At 42.9% G+C, this 23,033-nt stretch overlaps 1 protein-coding gene and 1 long non-coding RNA gene across 3 annotated transcripts; both read right to left on the bottom strand.

Moving 5' to 3' along the window:
- Positions 1–742: 742 nt before the first annotated feature.
- LOC120640617 lies at positions 743–3,385 on the bottom strand. Of its 2 annotated transcripts, none has more exons than XM_039916507.1 (9): positions 3,248–3,385; positions 2,848–2,980; positions 2,563–2,757; positions 2,286–2,489; positions 1,637–2,221; positions 1,395–1,559; positions 1,171–1,305; positions 953–1,077; positions 743–881 (listed from the first exon to the last, which is right to left on the bottom strand). In XM_039916507.1, exons 4-9 carry the CDS (start codon positions 2,406–2,408, stop codon positions 788–790), a joined length of 1,227 nt encoding a protein of 408 aa, XP_039772441.1. In that variant the 5' UTR covers positions 2,409–2,489; positions 2,563–2,757; positions 2,848–2,980; positions 3,248–3,385; the 3' UTR covers positions 743–787. The 2 variants fall into 2 exon arrangements, with proteins under 2 accessions (XP_039772441.1, XP_039772443.1); XM_039916509.1 differs by having other exon boundaries at positions 746–881; positions 1,637–1,794; positions 1,885–2,221; positions 2,848–3,271.
- Positions 3,386–7,201: 3,816 nt separating this feature from the next.
- On the bottom strand, positions 7,202–20,500 carry LOC120640618. The gene is made up of 4 exons (XR_005661916.1): positions 19,908–20,500; positions 19,703–19,822; positions 18,667–18,830; positions 7,202–9,072 (listed from the first exon to the last, which is right to left on the bottom strand). It is a non-coding gene; the product is annotated as an uncharacterized LOC120640618 (long non-coding RNA).
- Positions 20,501–23,033: the final 2,533 nt, after the last annotated feature.

The raw sequence follows: 23,033 nt of genomic DNA, 5'->3' as shown, positions 1-23,033 counted from the left end.
TGCAGTACCTCTTACACTTGAAATGCACCTTTGGTGCTTCTCCACCAGTCTCGATAACAATGTGCTAAGATGGTAATAACTCATTTTTTTAGAAAAGATGAAAAGATATTACGCATTCATGTTGGAAAAAAAAGAGCTATTGAAGGATGAAAAATTATAGTCCCACTAAAAGTAACAATGTAATCAATAATATGACTTCATCTCTGTACAAATTTAAACTAAAGCACATGATGCTCGTAGCCAATGGAAGCACAAGCCTGAACTCCATAGTAAAGGATGCTGGTAGAACTGAAAGTGATGACACTCTATGGTTTATTGTAAGGGCTCTTCTTGTACTGGCTTGGAATGGAGATTCTTCTATTGGCACCAGGATCACGTGCAACAGTTGACATCTCACTTTTGTTGGTTCCATTTGTTGTGGTAGCCTTGGTATTGTGCCCATCTTTCCTTGGTCGACCCCGTTTCTTTTGGCCTTTTGACAGTTTTGCTTGATCATTTGGGTTGTTGGTCTTATAATCAGACTTTTTCCCGATCTTCTTGTTTATGTTACCAGTTCTTGTGCCGATTATGCAGACTTCACCATCTGATGCACTAACTTTTGGATTTGCAGCCAAATAAAGTTCTTTCTGAAGAGAATTGAAACAAAAGCCATGAAACATGTTTGCGTGAAATATAATTCTAATGAAAGAAATCTTAGGTAGGTAGGTCCATTTGATCCTACAGTAAAAGGCATGTCATTTGTTAAAAAGGTTGTATTTGTACTAATGAAGTTAGAAATGGGTATAAACTATAGCAATGCATGCACCTGTGTGAAATTGTTACACATTTGAATTCTGTTCCATTCCAACATATATTTGATAACATAGACACCACAAGACTTGCTGCATATCAAAATTGATGTATCATGCATGAGGTGTGTGATAGATTGTATTGTCTGTATCATCAGGCGTACCTATCATTTTGTTGGGGTATGTTAGTGTATGGCACTCTTTCCCATGCATTAAGGTCGATAGATTCTGTAGGTGTTACGAAACCAGCTTCAACCGCTGCCTCAATACATGCTTGTAGGTTCTTCACCTTTTGCACATTCAGTAATTAATATAATTGGGTGAGTAATAATGTTGCTGGAGGTGATACAAATAGGTTATTGTACTGACATCAGCTTGTTACCATAGTTATTTCCTTCTTCTCATCGCGGAAGTGTGGTACACCAGCTAAGGAGTTCAGAATCTGGATCTCTTTTTTGGTGTTATTAACCACCAATAAGCACCAATGGCATCCCCACAAATTAAATGGGACAAAAACCTGTAATTGACATTGAGGTTGAGTTGAAACAAATTCACCGACCTATGCAAGAAGGAATAAGTTACAAATTAAGATGGAAAGATACAAACCATTCGGCATGTTGCACAATGATGGCCAATTCTAGCAATCCATGCCCTTTCCTGTTTAGGGTCAAAATCTCCGCGGTCCCCTGATAAATCTTGGCTTTGGGTAGTTGTAATGACTGATGTAAAGGAATCTTCGATATTAGCAATGTATGCATATGCATCAATGACCTGCATAAGGAGTAGAATGTCATATAGCAGCCTTAATGTGAAATATTATATACTGATGGGCAACCAAAGTAGCTTACCGCGTCCAGTAACCATCCATCCTTGACATGTGGTTCTAAGAACTTTACTGTTAGAAGAATAACTGCAATGTCAACAACTACGGCATATTGATAACTGTGCGTGATAAAATGCAGTGCCTCTTTATCTTCCTCTGTCAGGACGTAATCATACTTGAAATCTGCAAATATAACCAATGGTATGATATCGTCGGTCAAAGATAACAAATTTATCCATTGTTTCACAAAACAAACTTTCTTTACTTGCTTACCAAAATATTCGATTGACTCATTTATGTGCTTGTCATTGGTGTATAAATATTGGAGTGAGTGATGAGCATATATGTCACGACCACCGGTCTTGCGCAGAAGTGTTTTGCTTGCTAACATTGACCTATCTCCTGTGGAGCCACAGTCTTTCATGCTTGGCTGCAAATTTTCAATGCTTTGTGCTACAGGTGTAGATTCAGGCATCTCTGTATGGACCTTCGATTGTTGAAAGGAATTAATAGGGTGCTTGGCTGCCATTCCTCCATCTTCAGCATGGGATATGTTCCTTTCATCCTGGGGTGCATGAATTTTGTTGCTGAGCAATGCAGAATTAATATCCTGCACAAAGTTTTATTTAGTACATAAACTCTGAGCAATATAGTGAAAATGAAAAGTCAGTCACCTTCAATTCCCTTCTAATATTGGATATATCAGTTTCAATGTTTCGTGGTACAGATGTAGATTCAGGCGTCTCTGTATGGACCTTCAATTGTTGAAAGGAGTTAATAGGGTGCTTGGCTGCCATTCCTCCATCTTCGGCATGGGGTATGTTTCTTTCATCCTAGGATGCATTAGTTTTGTTGCTGAGCAATGCAGAATTAATATCCTGCACAAAGATTTATTTAGTACATAAACTTTGAGCAATATAGTGGAAATGAAAAGTCTGTTAAAATAGACACCTTCAATTCACTTCTAATATTGGATATATCATTTTCAATGGAACATAACTTAGATGGGAGAGTCCGTTCCATTCTGATATCTGCCAATTCTTCTTCAAGGGTTAGAATTTTTTAACAAACTTTCTGTTCCATTTCCATGACTCTTCGCTCCGCTGCCACACGATTTTTCGTGATGGCTTGAAGTATCATCTCCACCTAGTATAGGTCAGTTAGGTTATAGTGAATATTATATATATACATTGATTAATGGAGCATGAATATAATAGATTAGCATAAATTCGTTACCTGCTGGTTGGTCATGTAAGGCTCTTTGGACTGCTGGTCTGTATGCACTTGTTTTTCTTGTGGACAGCTTCCTCCAGCACCTCTTTTGGCTGTTGCAGTATCTATATTACTGTATTTATGCCCCTACAAACATCTGGGCATATCTCCACAAAGCAGATCATAATTTATCCATATTTTCTCATCAGATTTCAATATAAACAAATTAGCATATGTGTTCACATTTGTGCAGATGTGCATATCTATTTTGAATAGCAACAGGAACACCACAAATTGATTTTACAGATCTAGTTCATGTTAATTCAACATTACCATAAAAATTCATGTGCGTGCCAGGACACTCCTACTAATATAGCACAAGACATTGAAGACATCTTATCATATCAATGGTTGCAGGACTCACCTTGGTGATCTTCTAAGCCTTGCCGATGCAACGTATGTGGTTCCATGCCTCCGCGCTGGGGTTCCACGCCACCCAGTGACTGCTTCGCGCTGCAGAGCTCCTAGGTAGAAGAATCCTCGCCGCTGAACCCTAGCCCACGAGAACCTGGATCACGAGCCTCTGCTTTGAGCCGTGCAGCAAGCCGTCGCGGATGCAGACGAGAGATTAGCGGCGAGGGTCTCTCCTCTGCAACTCTCCCGCTGGGCGTAGTGTGGCTGCACGTGCACCACGGCGCTGCCGTCGCGGATCGCGGCAGGCTGGGAGGCGTAGCAGAGAGGGGTGCGGGGCTGGGCGGGGTGCTCGGCGCCGGCGTTCAGGGAAAAACAAGGAGAGCGCAGCGAGGGTCTCAACTCCGCAGCCCTACGGCGGCGCGGCACCGCCGTCGGGGATCGCGGCCGGCCGGGAGGTGCAGCAGAGCGGGGTGCACGGTGTGCCAGCGGCGTCTGGGGAAAACAAAGAGACAAGCTGATCTATTTGGTGCTAATATGATTACTAAAGTACCCCTCATTAGAGGAAAAGAGGGATTCTAAAGATCAATGGCTCAGATTTTTTTGGAGGGGAGGAACCTCTGGTTCCTCTCAAGCACTGTAACAACTCTCTTATGTTATTGGAGTTAATTTTTGGCACAACAGAACACAGCGAGGAGACAAGGAGAGTAGATAAGGGCATCCATTTTAGCGAACTAATCTGCTGGTCAGGAATCAGTCAATTAGGACCTGGCACTGATTGATGTTTACTCTATAGAATAGATACTCGACTAATTGTGTAATTGTTTGTTCCTTTATTAATTTTCAGCACACAAACATGTTATGTAGAAAATATCCATCTGGCAGTGAGAAAAGGAAGAAAGAAAATAACGAGGAGACCGGTCTAAATCACAGAGAAGCCATTGATAATTTTTTTTAAGAGTAAGAATAACATTAGTCATGACATCATGTGCAACTTCTCTAAAGCGATAAATCAGAACGGCCCAGAAGGCAGGCCAGGCCGACACCATGCAACTAGAAGGGTATAATCGTACTGAATTGGGCCTCCATCTATGAGTCCACAGGAGGAATGAAATTAACTGGGCTTATGGGACGTAACGCTCTTGAATTTCGTAATAATATAATGATTGTTTATTAGCAGTAGCAACAATAAATGCAGGAAGCACGCGCTCACTGATAGTACAAATTAAGCTTTGCTTGGTGTTCATTGGAAGCCTCGATTGTTGGTTTATGAAGAGCATTGTAGTACTCCCTTCATTTTTATTTACATATCATATTACGTTTGTCATAAGTTAAACTTGACTAATTTTGATTGAGTCTATAGAAAACTATAGCAACAACTATACTACCCAACATATGTACTATAAATATATATTTCATGGTGGACTCAACGAAATAAATTTGGCATTGTAAATATTAATTTTTTATAAATTTGGTCAAAGCTATTGACTTAGGACGACAATCCTAATACGGCATGTAAATAGAAATAGATGGAATACACTCGAATAATGGGAGCTGTCAGACGGTTATTAGTACTTCAAACTAAAGAGTAAAGGCATAGTGATTGTTTGAACATCCGGCAGTGTTCTCTCTTTTTCTCTTTATAAAGAAACAAAAGAAAGATGTAAAGAGCAAAGCAACAAAGGTTTCAAACAGTCTCGATGGGAGTGTCATAGGAGTGTCATTGATATTAAATTTGCTAATATGGCAGCCTCATCATGAAGAGAGAGGATGTAGAGTTTCATGAGAAGTGGGAGGAGTGTCACCTAGTTCACAGTTTTGGTAACCGTGCGATGACACTCCTCACTGAGACTAGCAAAGCATCAAAGGTTTCAAACAAATCTGCAGCCTGCCAGTGCTTTACTTCCATCTTGTGATTCTTCCTAAACTAATAAGTTACCAAGTGACATCTGGAGTATCCTGATTGAATTGGTTGCGAAGAAGAGCTATCCAATCCGAAACATTTCCCAGTGTCCAGACTCAGAGTCTACCCACCTCGAATTAGGAATTCCTACATACATGGAAATTAACTCGAGACACCATTTTCATTTTCGAAAAAAAAAACCTCGATCCACAGTGTGCCGCCGCTATTTAAGCATAATTTATTACTTGATAGCTAGGAGATTATATTAGCAGCCGCGCCGATGAGCCCACGAAGCAAACATCCAATACTAGATGAAGCAACACGCAGCAAATTAAATTAAACAAACTTTATTGATTTCACACAAAGCAGACTCATCAGTTACATACCAATTCAATCCATATATAATCAAATAATAACAGCAAGTTCAACAACACGTACTGCAGCAAACGCACACAAATAGTAATATAATAATTTAGCACGCCGAGGTGGCCATGCTGATTATGAATGGGCACGAACAAATTAAAACAGACACACCAAGTTTCACACGGGCAAGCAAATCGAAGGCACTGCACGAACTGATCGCAGCAAGCACACAACACTACAAAACACACGTTATTGAAGCATCAAACACTGCAATCTGGTTGAGCTACTGTCACACTGCTTGGATGCGCCGGCCTGCTAGGTCGGAGGCCGGCCGGCCGATGAAGCAGCCAGCAGACAAACCAAACATCTTATTTGGAACTCTGGACGGGCACATGCAATTGGCGGTGGCGTGGATGCAGTGAGTGGGACGGAGAGGATGCTGTGGTCTGTGGACAAATCTAATCAATAACGTTGGAAGCTGATTTGGTGGATAATGCTAGTACATGATACGACAAGCTAATGCTGACTGAAAATCACATCGCGTACCTTGTGTAACTGGGTGAGCTTGCGGCTTGGGCATGGCTCAGTTCCTTCACCTGAGGTAGGTCTTGATGATGACGCGCTCGCGGATGGAGGCGGATGCCGGGGGAAGCCTGGGCTCGTAGCTGCCGCGGTGCGAGTCATCCCGGTCGTCCCAGCGGAGCTTGGTCCACCAGGCCCGCTCCCCGCTCACCGTCACGGCCTTCTTGCCTGGTCGTCGGTCGAGGCGCGGGAGGCGGCGCAAGCTCCAGCACCCGCGGACGTGGAGCTCCTCCCACGCGGGCGCGGCCAGGACGGCGTCGTCGTCGCGAAGATGCTCCAGCAGGGGCAGCTCCTGGAGGTGGATCCTCCGAAGACATGGGAGCTCGAAACTAGGAGAACGCAGATTATTGTAGTAGAAAATTGCCTTGAGATTGTAGCAGAAGAGGATGTCGAGCGTGACGAGACTTGGCAGCGCAGATCCACGTGGCATGACGCCTTCCAACCTCGGGCAATGCTCCAGCCGGAGGTGCTTCAGTGCATGGAAACCAACATCAAAATACGATTCTTTGTAGAAATGTGTCAGACTTTTGAGATGAGAGACATGTGCATTCTCCAGACTCCGCCCTAGCCAAAACAGATCATTAAAGACATGCACCACCCGATGACATCGCTGGAGCTTGCATTCCTCCAGCATTTTCAAACGACTCAGATCATTGAGGCAGGAGAAGTGAGTATCGTCTGACATGCTAATTGATTTAGTGACTTCTAGAAGATACTTCAGACCATGGGGAGACCGCTCCACTGCTGAGATCTCCACGTGACGCTCAGTCTCCCGAAAGGGAGGCACGTCATCCATTGACACCATCGAGACTCCATCTGTCAGATAGCGATGGTTTACATCAGCATAGGCTGCCAATGACGCATGAACCTAGTTGGTTTTCACCATGTCCTCTTCATCCTGTATCTTCCTAGTTATGGCCTTGCATGATGTAATTTGAACATGGAAAGATTTCAAAATTCTTCCACCCCTTACTAAATCCTTGGTGGCATCATTGAAGCTATAAAACAATCTGGAATCACTTATGCACACCTGAGCAACTTGTGGAGTACTGCAATCATGATTAACAGTTCCAGTTGATGAGCATTGATCCAAGCAAAACACATCTGGGAATCTATCCAGCTTATGCCAAGGGAATCGTCTCAGGGAAGGAACGCCCCTGAGAAGCAATCGCCTAAGCTGGGGCAGATTAGGGATGTTGTCTGGTAGCTCCTTGATAGCCGTAGCAGATAGATCGAGCTCCTCCAAAGCATCAACTTCCTTAATGTCCACGGATTCTAGCTTACTACATCCGTGCAATGACAATCGCTTTATATGTGGTGTACCAACCAATGAGAATGAATGAAGGGTGCCATGCCCATCAAATGCCATCTCTGTTAATCTCGAGAATGAAATGAATTTCTTGTTGTCTATTATCTCGAGTTTTGTTAGAGTAGACAATGCAAGAGCCGAGAAGTGGCAGCTCCTCAAGGTTGGAGCATTTGACAAGCAGAAGCTCTTTTAGAGTAGGAATGCTATGGAAGAAGTCGCACTGGAATGTGCTTATATTTGAATAGGAGAGATCGAGATAGAGCAAGTTGAGCTTTTTGTTGCTGTTGTTTGCACAGAGAGTAATTTCAGTATCTGGGAAGCTGAATGGACTTCTGAGGTTATAGCAGCCTCTAAGGGAAAGCAATTGGAGTTTTTGGAGACAACAGATTGAAGGAGGAAGCGACTCTATCGGAGTGTAGGAAATATCAAGAACACGAAGACAAGGGAGCTTGGCCAAGAAATCATCAGATTCAAGCTTCATGAACAACCTCGAGTGTTGCGAGCAATGCCTTATAATAAGTGTGGTCGGGCCGCTGGACCCCTGGCTCAACCAATCTCTGCTTACATGCCATCCTTGGTCGCCCACATGTGAGATCCACTGCATGTGCTCCAACTGAGAGTGATTTCCCTCACAGAGTTCATCGGATGTGAGGGGCTCTACAACAAGGCTATGATATGCTAGGAAGTGTGCAGCAGATATTGTGGCTTCATCATCTTTCGTTGCAGGAGAAAAAGGCAGCTAGCAGCAACGAATACTCCCGAAAAGCCTCGAGGATGACATTTCCAAGTTGATATATATCATCACCATAGTACTGACAGTGGTAGCCGTCAGTGTCCTCCCCCATTTTTTCTTGGACACTTGGCTTCATGACAGGAAGGATGCCTTGAGCAGCCCACTGGCGGATCAACACATCTGAGCTAACATCAGCCTGGGCATCACACTTTGGCGGGTCAACATTGGAACTGCAGGGAATAAGCAGCAGCATGGTGGCGTAGTGAAAGCACTGGACTGCCACATGATGCCAATACTTCTCCTCTCCATGGCCAACCGCAACAGAGATGTACTTGGCCGCTTGTTCCAGGGAATGCAGTGTGAGAATCAATATATCATCCCCAGCAAAGGATTCGATGACGCGAGGCTCATCTGGCTTGTTGCTCCTGTCATAGACATCTTGGGAGGTGGTGGATACGATCCAGAAAGAATGTTTCCACCAAGGGGCAGGAAGCCATAAGCCCTCTGTCGTATCTTCAAGCACGATGGGCTTTATTGGCCTGTCGAGATTGTGAACCACCAGCAGGTACTTCTTGGTCAGCAGATTTTGCATTATTTGAAGAGCTATGGATTTTAGCTCCAGGGGTGAGACACGGTCATCCTGCTTCTTCTCCCATGTCTACCATGTCGTATTTATGTTCGAGTAGCCCGAGCTGCTCTGCCACTTTGATATGCAGCATGTCATTAATATTGAACCGATTTCCCAGCACTGCTGCTGCATGCTTCATGTCCACCTCTATTACATGGTCGAAGGGACCATGCTTCCTGATATGTACATCCCGAGTGATGCTCGATATAGCTCGAGTGAAACATGCTGCGGGACCGACTCCAACATTCCACTGCACGTAATACTGGACAAGTTTTTCTTCCAAGTTATGATACGCAGGGCTGTTGAGATATCCATTCAGCCTGGCCGCACAAATAAAAAGGGGTTCGTTAAGTGCTTGATCAAACAACTTGCACTCAAGGTTTAGCAGTTAGTTAATCGTCTTCTCTTTTGTGCTCTTTTCTTTTATTTTCATTCTCACGTTGAGTCCTAGAGTTCATTTCTTATCAATTAGAAGGAAGTTTTTGTACTCACGGTGTTTGACACACTTTCTGATGACAGTAAAGATGCATTAAGGTTAGTGCCGATACTATTACGTCCATATTCATGGACATATAAAATCAATTTGTTATGCATTTTTTTATCAACAAATGTATTTGATAATGGCAACAATAAAGAATTTGGGAGTGAAAACGTTGGCATTAACACTGGGCATGGGAAAGAGAAGGATTTTTTTTACAAAAAAATGGATTCCAGGCACAGGATAATCTAAACTACTTATGAAAATATGAGTTTATTTCAAACATTTCAAGTACTGTTTGTGTACGTGATGATTTGGTGGTCTCTTTACCGGCCAGGACGATACAACCGAAATTTTCTTTTTTCAAGTTGGCTGTCACACGTATATCAAATGCAGCGCAGCCACCCAAAAAAAAATCGTATCCATGGGTGCAATCCCAACTCATCCTAACATGACGAAGGCATCGCATGTTCGTAACTTCAGACTCTCGCTGGTGTAGACACTACCACTGCTATACGTAGAGGAAATATATAGACTACTCATGGGCCTCGATTGTCATGTTGCCGCTGTCGCTGCCAGGCTTTGACGACCTCCGGGATGGACATATAAAATCACCTTGTTCTGCATTTTTTTATCAACAAATGTATTTGATAATAAGGGCCATGCTACGGTACTCCATATTGCCTTCTCTTACCCCTTAGGAGGTAATAGCTAAAATAAATCTTAGCCCTTGATTTTGTATAGGAGAAAATATAATTGAAAGGGAAAAAACTGGCATGTCTCCCTAGCTAAATCACGCTAACAGTCCTATCTTTCCGTTAGCTTCTTTTTTTTCTCTCCTCGTTGATCACAGTATAATTTTTTTGTTTCTTTTTTCTCAGCTACATCTACATAGATCAGTAGATGTGTCAGTCAAGAAGTGATGGACTGAGTTTGTGATTTCCTCTTGCAGATTTACCATATATGATACAGGATACGCTATGCACGTCCATGTTCTTTGAACTTTTGCACCGCATGCAGACCGTCTGGGCTCTACCTAAGGCAACAAAATAGGCTAGATATTTCCCTTCTTTTTAGCTGTTCCTTGCTTGCTTTTTTTTTCGTTGCTTTGATCAATGTATATGTACTGATCAATATGCCGATCAATATTATTTATTGCATGATTTGCACAAGCTTTCCGTTTTCAAGACGGAGAGGATTATTAGGCAAATCGTGACGGACCAAAGTTTACATGAGAGCGTCACAACACACATGCTAAAAAAATCGTTACATTAACACACATGTGTTGCCGTGTCATACTGTGACATTACGGTGCATCACATAAGATCAGATAAACATTAGCATGTTTTTTTTCGAAAACAAAGTTTAGCATGGTTTGGTTATCAAACGCTAATCAAGTTACCATTTATATGCATGTTATGTGTACAACTAATCATATTACCATGTCACGTTGTGTAGATCTATTTTTGCCTATTTTTTATTTTGAAAATAAAATTTATATAAATATTTTTTTCCTATTACCTTCTAGGAGGTAATATGCGATAATAATCATCTAAACCTATCTAAATGGACGGTCCACAGTCATTTCGGGGTACTATAGCAAAACCCATTTGATAATGGTAGCAATAAAGAATTTGGGTGTGAAAATGTTTTTGTTCGAAGTCAGCAGGGGAGGCCCCAACTTATTTTTTATAATTTTTTATTCCAGGCCTATTTAATTTACTCCTATAGGAAGTCGAACCATGGCCTGCTGAATGCTACTCAGGTGCTCTAACTAGACCTGGTCACGGGCCGGGTCGGGTCGGGTTGGGTCGGGTCAAAGAAAACCTGGAATTTTTTTTCTTCAGCCCGAACCCCCACCGGGCCGGATTCTTTTGGCCCAAGCCTGACTCAACATGTGGTCGAGTTGGGTTCGGATCGGTTGGGTTAAACATATTTTTTATGTATACTTTTCAGGTCGGGTCAGGCTTTTCGAGTTTTGGGTCAAAAAATCGGTCCGTGCCCGGCACGATTTTTGTTGCGGGTCGACAATTTTGGCCGGAGTCCAACCCACATATTGAGTGGGTCGGGTTGGGTTGGGTTTTTTTCGGGCGGATTGGGTCAGGTTCGTCGGATCAGCCGACCCGTGATCAGGTATAGCTCTAAAGCTGTCCGTACTCGTCATACTCTATTTTCATCCTCTAAAAGAAATATTCTATCATGGTCATCGAGATTCTCTCCTCTATACTAATTTCTCCCGCACCCGTCATCTTCTATATCTCATACTCTATACCAACTACCCTATATTTTATTCAACCATCTCCAACTACCATCACCTCTCTCCTCACCTTTTCTTTTTCTTTTTTTTCTCCTATCTCCTCCCTTCTCCACCCCGTCCACTCCCTCTCCCCGACTCCCCCTTCGGCCCCTTTCTCTGCGCCCCTCCTCCCCGGTGGCTCGCCTCCCCGGTGGAGCTCGCTGCGTCCACCCCTGCCCCCTGACGGTGGAACTCCGTGTGCGCAGGCGGCCACACTGTCCCTACCCTGGCGGGCACGCGCGCAGGCGGGCCAACATGTGGCGGCTGCGGCGGCGGGTCGGCACAGGGCAGCTGCGGCGCGGGGCAGCGGGGCCGGCCGGCCACAGCGGAGATCCAGCGGCTCGCCTCCCCGGTGGAGCTCGCTGCGCCCGCCCCTGTCCCCGGCGGCGGAGCTCCGTGCGTGCGGGCGGCCGCCCGTCCCTGCCTTGCACCACGTTCGCTCCCTCCGCTGGATTTGGCATGAGCCGGTCTGCTACGGTAGCGTCCCGCGTAGCGGACGCTGGAGCAGCGGATTTTTCCACTATCCCATCCTGGAGGGAGGGATAGCGGACGGGATCCCATACCCGTGCAGACAGCCTAACCTCTAGCCATCGGCTATCTAGAGGCCCTTTCGTTGGGAGTGAAAATGTTATCGTTAACACTAGGTATGGGAAAGAGAAGAATTCTTTAAAAGAAAATGGATTCCAGGCACATGCTAATCTAAAGTACTTATGAAAATACGAGTTTCAAACATTTCAAGTACTGTTCATGTACGCGATGCATGATGTGGTGTCCTCTTTACCAGGATGCAACCGAAATTCTTTTTTTCAAGTTGGCTGTGCACCACGTATCAAATGCAAACCCACACATGTACACACACAAAAAAAAGATCATATCCACGGGTGCAATCCCAACCGCGAAGCCGTATACTAAAATGACAAAGGCATCGCATGTTCGGCACTTCAGACTCCTCTCGCTGGTGTGGAGCACTGCTGCTGCTGTACGCGGAGGAAATATATAGACTACTCATGGAACTCGATCGTCGTGTTCCCGCTGTCGTCGCTGCCACTGCTAGCTTTGACGACCTCCAGGATGGCGTAGGCAGAGTGCACCAGCTACTTGCGGTTTGGCTGCCTCTGATCTCTCTCCGGTGCGTCCCTCTCGCTGGCAGTGCTGTTAATCTCGTCGGTGTAGGTCAGACTCTAGGATCGATCAGAGGCTGCCACGAAAGGAGGGTGAGAGCGGCAGCAAAGTAGCGGGGAGGAGGATGGTGCTTTGGGACCCACATAGTCGCATTTCCCTCGCTTATTGAGGGATTGATTTCTCCTCTCACATCTGTCCATTCATCTAGTTTTATTTTCACCTTTGGCAACAAAGCTAATCGAGAATCCCATGCTTCTATTGGAACGCTCCCAGTATTCTATAGAGGTTTGTAGTCCACTTCTTTTTCCATGTTTTTGTATAATCAAACACTTAATTTTACATCCTAAAAAAGATGGTATACAGATCTTTCTTCAGTGAAAGTGGAAATTTCTACCATTGAAACTTAACATGGAGGCCCTTGTTTAGCCAACCGTAAAGATAATATATATATTTGAATCATTATGAACTAAATTTTACACTGCCTCATTATTTAGTTATTTTGCTTTGTAATACACTCGGAAAGTATTTTTTTATTATTTTTATCCAAATTTTGCTAGTTAATTAGGTGTATTTTACACTAGCTCTTTATTATTTAGGTATGGGTCAGTCCAAATTAAAATCAAAATAATATGTTTTCATTGCTTTTATTCCATATTTATCTATTTATTAATTGTATTTAACATGGATTGTTTATGTACCTATTTGCTTCCGAATTCAAATCAAACCAAACTACTAATTTTCCTTATTTTTGGATTCTGAGTTTTGTTCATTATTAATTGTTTTGGCATGGATGATATTTATTGTATTTGATGATTTAATCTTGGTTATTGGATTATCATAACATTCATGATGTAGCATTTGCTTCTAATTAATATGATAATCTAGGCTATGAGAGTGAAAGAGGTGTTTATTTTAATATTGTGTGCAGACTTTACTAGTTTCAGCATTGAGAAAAAGAAAATATGGCTATTGTAATCAGCCTTGACATTTTTGCCTAGCTTGGGTGCTGGCTAATGTGATCGGGCCTTGCCGTGGTGTAGATGAAACCCCCTAGAATTCAAAATTTAGGGCATTGAAAAGCTAAGTTAGTGACTATCGCTCTTGATCATGGTGTAAGTGTAACTATGCAGCCATGATGGCCAGTGTAACCGACCTTATGTTACAAGGTTTTGGGGGAGTTTTACAAGTAGAGGCTAGTTGTGATGTCCTAACCTATAAATACTACTTCATCCATAGTAAAAGATTCTTTTGGCTATTTGTATTGCAAACCTAAGCTCCTAGTATTCATCTCTTGCTCAAATTGTTCGGTGGTTCATTTCTTGATAGAGCAAGCGTCATTAGTCCGTTATTGATGCAGATTATATTGCCGCATCCTGGATGGCTCTAAGAAGGTGAAACCACATAGTCCTTTAAGAAGGTTGTTTTTCTAAGAGGTCTTTGGCTCTTGTTGCCGAAGTTGTGAAGAGACTCTCTAATGGAATCGATATTCAAGGAGGTTTTTGACCTGAGCCAGTTCAAGATCAAGAGGTGTCTTGATAGACACGTGGTTGGAACTTAACGATGCCATACTACAAAGGTAACTAAAGATGGAACATGAACAAGACAGGTGCCTTGTAGGACACGTTCCATGAAGGAAGGAGATTCCCTGATTGTAGAGAATGAAGTCTAGGATAGATGTCACTCTTGCTTGTAAGGCGATAATACTGGAATATAAATAGATAGAAATACCCAGTTGTAATCATTGAAACCTTATCTTACAAATATTTATAACTTTACACCCATGTTGTTCCAATCGAGGTAATAATACAAATCCAACGTGATGAAGGGCTGCTACCCGATCTTGGGGGCTGAACTAGTATAAATCCTTGTGCTCTATTATTTTATGATTGATCCTCATCCAATGTGGGATTCTCATTGAACCAAATATCTACAGACCAAAAACATTGATATAGGCACGTCAGGCAGGAGAATTCTGTGTGTTAATATAAATTTTGCCAATCGCTGGTGGCATCCGTATAAGTCAACCACCGCTTTGCCAAGTCTGCTGCCATGGTCATCATGACGCTAGACTCCACCATCTACACCCTAACCCTCCACATACCATTGCCGACTATCTACTTTGGGAGTCTGGTGTTCAAGTACTAGGGATACTCCAAGATTAAGCTGGTTAGGATAGAAGATTCAGATCTCACCCTTGTTGGTTGTGGGCATTTCGTCACCTAGGGTAAACCCTCCATAGTAGAATTGCTAGATCCCATCACAAGAGTCTCAATTGACTAGTTGGGTTCAAATAAGAAGCCCGATGAGAACTCTTAAAGGACTTGCATGGCAAGTTAGGAGTTGACAGAAGAAATAGGTGAATCTATGAATAGTCACCTGTCTCACCTCTGCCAGGCACCGACTCTATCCACGATCCTACCATAACCAGGTGTAGAGGTCAATGTCCAACCTCACCTGAGAAACTTGGATCTTTGTTTCTAGGAAGTGAAATGTGGAAACATCCAGATCAAGACTTCGTTCGACACCATGGGTCCTATGGTACCCGAGGGTAGCCAAATGTGATAGGGGAATGGAGTTTCCCAACTGATATGCGGATCTCCATAGCTTCGGTGCCACATTAGCACTAGCAGGCATGCAGAGGTACAGTCTCCTAGGCGTGGGCGATGAGCAAACCTGTAACGTCCCGCCTCCCCAAGGCCGGGCCCGCTTACATCTGGCTGCTTTCTAGGACATAGACTGTCCTCACAGACCAACATCAGTCTTTTCTACACACTTTGTCCTCACTCGTGCGCACCCGGGAAGAACTTCCCGGTCGGTCACCCTTCCCCAAATTTCTTCGGGCCAAGCACGCTTAACCTCGGAGTTCTTTGGAGACCGACTTCCGGAAAAGAAGTTGCAACTTGTTGGTATGAGTATCCTATTAATCCTGTTAAGCCCTGGGCCGGGGTGTCACATGCTCACCCCCTTAAGAGACTGACATCCTTGTCGGTCAATCCCAAGCCAGGAATGTCCTCTCTTGACCACGTCTCGTACGTCCAGTGCCAGCAGCTCATGTGCCACGTCCGTGCGTCCAGTGCCAACGGTCCCTGTGCCACGTCCGTGAGTCCAGTGCCAACAGTGCATCCCAGATGCCCGCGCACTAACCCGCCACGCGCCCGTGCACATGCCGGTGGCATCGGCGCCCCCACGCGCCCATGCTCATGCCTCCGCACTTACGCCCGTACGTGCCCGTGAAACCGCGAGAGTCGGCTCTGATACCATTCTGTAACGTCCCGCCTCCCCGAGGCCGGGCTCGCTTACATCTGGCAGCTTTCTAGGACATAGACTGTCCTCACAGACCAACACCAGTCTTTTCTGCACACTTTGTCCTTACTCGTGCGCACCCGGGAAGAACTTCCTAGTCGGTCACCCATCCCCAAATTTCTCCGGGCCAAGCACGCTTAACCTCGGAGTTCTTTGGAGGCCGGCTTCTGGAAAAGAAGTTGCAACTTGTTGGTATGAGTATCCTATTAATCCTATTAAGCCCTGGGCCGGGGTGTCACAAAACCTCAAGCCCCCAAGGAAAGCCACTCATGCACAATATGATGGTGCTCGGTGTTGACTACCTCTCATGGGCCCACCAGCCAGAGCGAATCCTACCGAGGACAAGCTTCCAAGCCAAAAATATCCAGAGCCCTCCTCCATCGCTTGAGAGTGAAAGAGGGCCAAGGGGCAGGCAAGCATGATGCCTGGGGAGCATTAAATGTGTCTGGTGTGACCCACACCCCTATCATATCATGTGCCTCTCTCTGAGGAGCTGTGATCATTTAGACACGGTCCATAAAGTCGGACTGTGGTAGTGTGGGCTGCCACGCTAGCTGTAGAACCTAGCATGCCCACCCCTACCTTTATACAGCCATCGGGGGCTGGACCCCCTCCACTGTTAGGTGGGACCGGTAGAAGGGCCGAGGCGGTCGTAGTCCCCCATAGAGTCCGCCCACCGCAGAAATGGTGGACCAGGGAAACGTGGTGGCCCCTAGGCAACCATAGCACCTGCAGGAAAGTGGGGACTGGCACGTCGTGTGGGCCTAAGTATGCAGGGCCTAATAGGAGAAGATTGGGGTTCAGTTAGCTCAGACGTGTGCACTCAAAGCTCCATAGTACGGTAGCTGTAGCACCTAACCCACTATCCACTCGGTTGTACGGGGCTTCCAGCTATATAATGGGAGGTCCAAGACTAGGAGAGGGAAGGGAGGGAGAGGAGAAAAAATAGAAGAGTTAGAACAAAGGAAAAAGCACCTCGAGCACTTTTGATCTTCCAGCCCTCTAAGGCAAACTAAATCAAACTCCCACACGTAGGGTGCAGGGTATTATGCCCAAGGGCAGTCCGAACCTATCTAAATTCCCTTGTTCAATTCACATTCTCTCTATGGCATGCTCCGAAAGCTTCCTCAGCCGAATCTCAAAGAGGGTTCCCAAAGCCTCCTGCTATCGAAGTTTACCCTCCGATAGTGACCTCAAAACCCTAGGCATGATCCAAGGCAACAATAACATGCCACCTGCCCTTTCCCATCCTCTAGCCAAGCAGCAGATGACCACATAGCTTGAAGCCAACACTAGGATAGCTGAGACACCAATGGACTTGGTGAACTCCAAGGTGGCTGAGGTCCGAACATAGAAGCCAACCACAGAAACGGGGAACAAGGATCAGGGCATAGCTCCTGTTGAAAAGGAGAAGCCTGAATAAGTGACCTGATCCATAAAAAATGGCCCCCTCATTCCAAATGACCCAACAAAGCTCCTTGTTTTAGCTTTCATGTATGCTAATTTCTTCTTGGCTCGAAGGGGACAAAAGAAAAAAAATGGAGGAAGATAGGGGAAGAGGAATTTTTAAAAATAAAGAGATTGATATAAAGGTCAGTTCCTTGTCTTCTATGGAATATGACATGGTGAGAACCTCCTCCAAAATTGCCTAAGTTGGTTATTTATACATATTAATTCTCAAGGGGCTGAATATAAGTACATATATTTATTGCTTGTTTTTATCTTTGGAATCAAGGAGTTCAAGCAATCTTGTAGTGGCCACCGTGCCTTAGTGAGCCACTGATTGCTTCTCATGTTATCATTCGTGCACATATCCGCAGCCTTATTACAGACATGACTAGCAAAATTAATATAAGAATTTAAGCATTTCCTATTATGCTTGTTGATGTCATCTATGTTGAAAGAGATCACAGATCTTTGTTACTGCAAGTTGTTCCAAAGATAAAGAACATTTTTGCTATCATGTCTTCAGGATTAACTTAAAGCTTGTTTGGTTGGTATACTGATTAAGGTTGAAAGTAATTTCCAACCAAACTTGCCTACGGTTAGTTCACAAAATTGTTTGTCACATTTTGGCTAGTCTAAGGAAACCTTGTCAAAAATTTCCGAGTCATTGATGCACAGGACTAAACTGGCAGACAAAGAGTATTGCCATAGTTGTGCCTATAACCAAATACCTACCTAACTTGGTCAAACTAGATTTCCTAATTCATCTTCGACGTGGCTAATGTGGCAAGGTATGAGTAAATTCCTTTTGTTCTCTATGTACTTGGATAGAGTTAGTTAGTTAGAAGCATACTTTTAGGATATAATAGTACAGTACTATATATACTAGAACTAGCACGGCAATACCCTTCCAAAAGGACCGCCAACCGGGCTATCACATGCAGTTGGTACATTTTATTGTAAAACCTTTTGTGTAAGCTCCAGTGATACTTGAGGTCATCACAAATTGTTAAAACTCTACCACAGATGGTTCACAACTGTGGTATGGTGCTATCTCAGTATAGTTCTTAATTTATTGCATGATAGTATACTGTCACAAACAGTCCTGAGTTATGACTTGTGGATTTGTTAAACAGATGAGGAGGTCGGGTTTGTTTCAAGGGTGGGTTGGGGGGAAGGGGTATGTGACGATCCAGTAGTTTGAGTTAGTCTCTACAAATTAAACTAAAACAGTAAACTTCTATAGATCAGATTTTGAAGGTGACATACCAGAAATTGATATCTTGCAGGTAATGATGCCATTCCGTCAATGGCATGTCAAAGATGATATCTTGTAGGTCATGACACCATTCCGTCGATGACATGTCAGACGAAGATGATGCCGACATGACTTATGTTCAGTACTGGACCCAAATTCTCAGTTTACAGGGAACCTGCTAGTGGTACAAGTAATTTGAACGGAGCTGTTTTGCACGAAACAAGGATAAATAATTGAACATTTAGAAATTGCATCATTTGCAAGTTTTATTATGGTTTTTGGAGTATGTGTGCTAATTCGTTGAAGTTCATTTTTTTATTTATCTTTTTAGGCACAGGTCAATCTAATTCCTAGGAAGTTAATTTGGGTAGTAGGTAGAACTTGAAAACATAAATCAAGGCACTGAATTGGAATATTCATATAAGGAACTAACTTATTTCAATTTGAGCATGAAAATAACATACAGGTTAGCTCTATGTTTTGAACCTACCTATATAAAAAAATCACATCTAGTTTTTTACATCAAAGTTATGACTAAATATATTGCTTTCACATATATGGTTTCCATGTGACAAACCAAATGTGTTTATTAACTTGTGATCACATTAGCAGAAACAAAAACATCCATTATGAGCAGGGTTCTAGAAAATTTTCACTGGGGCGCACAAAACAGATAGGAGTCAAGCATACTGCAAAATATTTTTTCAACACCTATACTGTCACTACCACCTATAGAAGCAAAGAGGCTCCTGGTTTCCAAATTAGTCATGACCACAAACATTGTGTGTCCATCTTGAGGCTTGATGGGGACAAGCTCCCAGATTGACATAATGTGGCAATGTCCAACTCCAACCAATTCATCGATTGACAAAATGTTCAAGGCATTCATGCTCCTAGATCAAGTTGACTTGATCTAATCTTAATAAAACTTACCTCAAAGATGAATAAATATGCTAGCTTTACAGACATACGGCAAAGTCATTTGAAACTTTACTGTACAAATTTAGTTGAATTTAATATTAATTACTATAGTTAGTGTTTGTTTACCTCTGGTTTAGCCTTTGGGGTGTTGTTTACAGTGAAATTTCCAGTACTAACTTTGTGTGTCATTCACCAAGAAAGCAACATTTAAGTTGAAGGTTGCCAATATATGTTGTCTCTCCAATTCTGCTCCAAAAGCAAACACTTCATTCAGTGCTCAGATTTTTAGAGTGCTAGTAAATCATTAAACAAGAAAGAATGATAGTAGTACCTGCAGCAAAATTTTGTTGATGTTGTGTGGATGACAAGATATGATCTAGTTGACTTTGCTGGGTTTCAGTTTGAAGGGGGTGGAATCATATAATTCTTTTTGGTACATCGATTTGTCGCTAGAAGATGCAATTAATTGCTTCAATGAAGGAAGAAAGCAATTACATTTTGTAAGATTCAATAACCAAGAAAGGCATAAATAATCATGAAGAAGCACAACAATTTTTTTTTACTTTTTCCAATTGATCACTATGGAAAGAAAGGGCGCAAAACAACATTAGGTAAAAGAAAAGTGATAAAACAACATAAAAGTTCAGATTAAAATAAAAAGGAAGCAGCAAAAAATAAAATTTATGATTTTTTTTACTAGAGGTGCTGATTAAAAGGTGTAATTCTAGGTATGAAAGAACAAGACTAGTGGGAAAACAATCAGATGCTTTTTTTTTTGGTGATGGGCAGTTTGTGGAGGATGGATGGAATTTTTTATATCAATCACTTCGCTGGGAACCTAAAAGAAAGAGATTTAGCATGGAAATGAGAGAACAAGAACTGCCAGGTGGCTGCAAATCAGCAAAACGAATAGCTGAGAGAGGGGCCAGCAATTGTGCACTGCTGTGCTCTCTTATATAGACAGCAAGTCAAGAACAGAGGGGCAATATTCTCTGGTTATGACAACATGCAAAGTATGCTTCTCTCGCAAAGCTAAAGGCTAAATTTGAGAATCCAAAGCAATGGATCGTACCATGTTCAAAGTAACCTGCATGTTTAAAGGACAAAGGGCATCTCAGGATGGAGTGACAGCCGTGACAAAGCACAATCGCATGCCTTTATAAAGCACAAGAGGCAAAGAAAAAGAAGAGTGGTAGCTAGTAGTATTGCTTTGCTTGTACAATCGACAAATTGCCTCAACAACTAAAAAACTGGAACAAGGACAACTTTATCAGCAAGGCTAGAGTGATGTACTGTTGTTATGTTCTTGCACAGAATTGCACCGACTAAGTAAAGCATCGACAAATCCTTCTGCGACAAAGTTGGCATCCTTCGCCCCGTTGGAAAATTCTCCCATACCTTCTTGCAGAAGATCGTCTCCCCTGACCTGTACTATTTCATTTCCTCTAAGCACTTAAGCAGATGTCCGGCCATTTTTCATCAAAAAAAAATGCTCCAACATTACATAACAAGAGGAAAACTAACACTCAGGTGAATAATTAACATTTTGCGCGACCTCGCCTCCCTCGACGCAGCTCCATCCTTGCCGCCGATGGGGCGCCGCCGCCTTCGCCTCATCGTGTCCTTTTTGTTTCTCCTGGCCCAAGCCCGAGGCTGAAGCCTAGTGAGATATATGTTGAGATGGGCCGAGACACAAACAAACCTTGAATCTGAATGGAAGATTTTGCTCTGTTTTTTCTTTTCTTTGGGATTTCTCTTCAGAAGAATATCTTTTGTTTTCCTCTCACTTCATGGAACTATGGATTGTGTCAAAGTTTTTGGGTGCACTAGTGCCATTTTAATGCTGAATTGTATTTCATGAGAGAATACTTTAAACTGTGGATACTGAATTTGTGGATACTTAAAAATGTATATATTGTGGCAGACAAAGAAGCTTATATATATGCATAGAGTTACTCATACATAGATGTTAATCACTGTGGATACTGAATTCAGCCAATTCAGGATTTGGGCTGACAGCGCCACTTCCCTGAGCCCTTCCCGAGATTCAGGCAATAATAGACGCCTAGAACTGTTTTAGATTTTTGAGGTGATGTCTAGTCTTCTATTTTTATACTTGTTTCTCTATACGAATATATGGTTATTTACTGATTTATTCTTGTGAGCTGTTTAGGCAGGCCCTGCTTGGAGCTATTGGATCCATTTTGTGTCCAACATTGCATCTTCGCACTTTGTATTTTCAGTAAAATAGGTGCCATCAGCAGATATGGACCTAAACTTTAATTCTCTGCAGGCACGGAAAGGTACAGTGATGAAATAGATTATATGAAATGAAATCCTTTGCAACATAAGTAAAAGCAAAAACAAAATGTATACTGGCGCAAGCAGAGGTAGCGGCTAATTTCTGGATATCTTGCAGTGTGGCTGAGTGTTCATCGAGTACAGAATTAGAGGGACAATGATTGGCCGGACAGAGCTCATCCCATTTAACAAGCGCTGACTGGGATGATGACGATGTGTGTTACGCATTTTCAAGCCACTCATTCATTCACACTGAAGTGTGAATAACACTTGCACACGCTGAAGATCACGAGTACATGCAAAACATTTTTGCCCATCCCGATGGTGTCATGTAAAAACCTTCCGCTGGTTCGGTCAACTTTTGTCAACTTATCCATAGTCAAAAGGTCACATGTTTCAAAATCCTGCCCTTGTTGGCGCATCAAGTTTTTAGAATTATAAAAATTGATGTCCCCAATTGAAGTAGTTGCTTTGAAGCAACAATAGTTATTGTCTTTTATTAGGGAAAAGTTTATTTCCACCCTCAAACTAGCACAATAGTCCGATTTTCAACCTTCACAGTAAAACCAGATACCGGGTCCATCAAACTGTCAAATTGGACAAATTTGACAATAGTTTTGTATTATTTACAAAATTAAAAAATTTTGATTGGATCTATAAAAATAAAAATTAATTTATTTTAAATTGAAAAATATAAAACTGTTGACGCAAAAATCAACACACTGAAGCCTGAAAGCACCGTTCGCCAAGCTTAGACTGCAAACCAAGCGTGCCAGTCAATTTGACCTGTAAATTGACAAGGAAACAGTAAACATTAAATTCGAGAGTGTATCGGCTGGATTTCCAAATATCTCCCACACAGCGTATCGGCAGGCACTGCCGATATAGAAAATGACAAATCAGTGAAGTCAACCGATGTAAACGCAAAATGATTGATAAGGTTATGAGCGTGTATCAGCAAATCCTTATCGGCAGAACACAGCCGATGCAGAAAGCGACGAATCGGCTAAATCAGCTGATGCGCATGTCGAGCCATGCAAAAACTACGAATGTGTAACCTAAACAAAGCTACTCGAAAACAACACTTGAAACAGATCTAATCGGCTTTTGCAATAAATTTGATAATATAACAAGATTTATAGCCGATTTGAATATG

This window comes from Panicum virgatum, chromosome 7K (genome assembly GCF_016808335.1).
Source record: "Panicum virgatum strain AP13 chromosome 7K, P.virgatum_v5, whole genome shotgun sequence".
In the NCBI taxonomy this organism is placed as follows: domain Eukaryota; kingdom Viridiplantae; phylum Streptophyta; class Magnoliopsida; order Poales; family Poaceae; genus Panicum; species Panicum virgatum.
The sequence above is the reverse complement of the archived record's forward strand: the minus strand, read 5'-3'. Positions and strand labels throughout refer to the sequence as shown.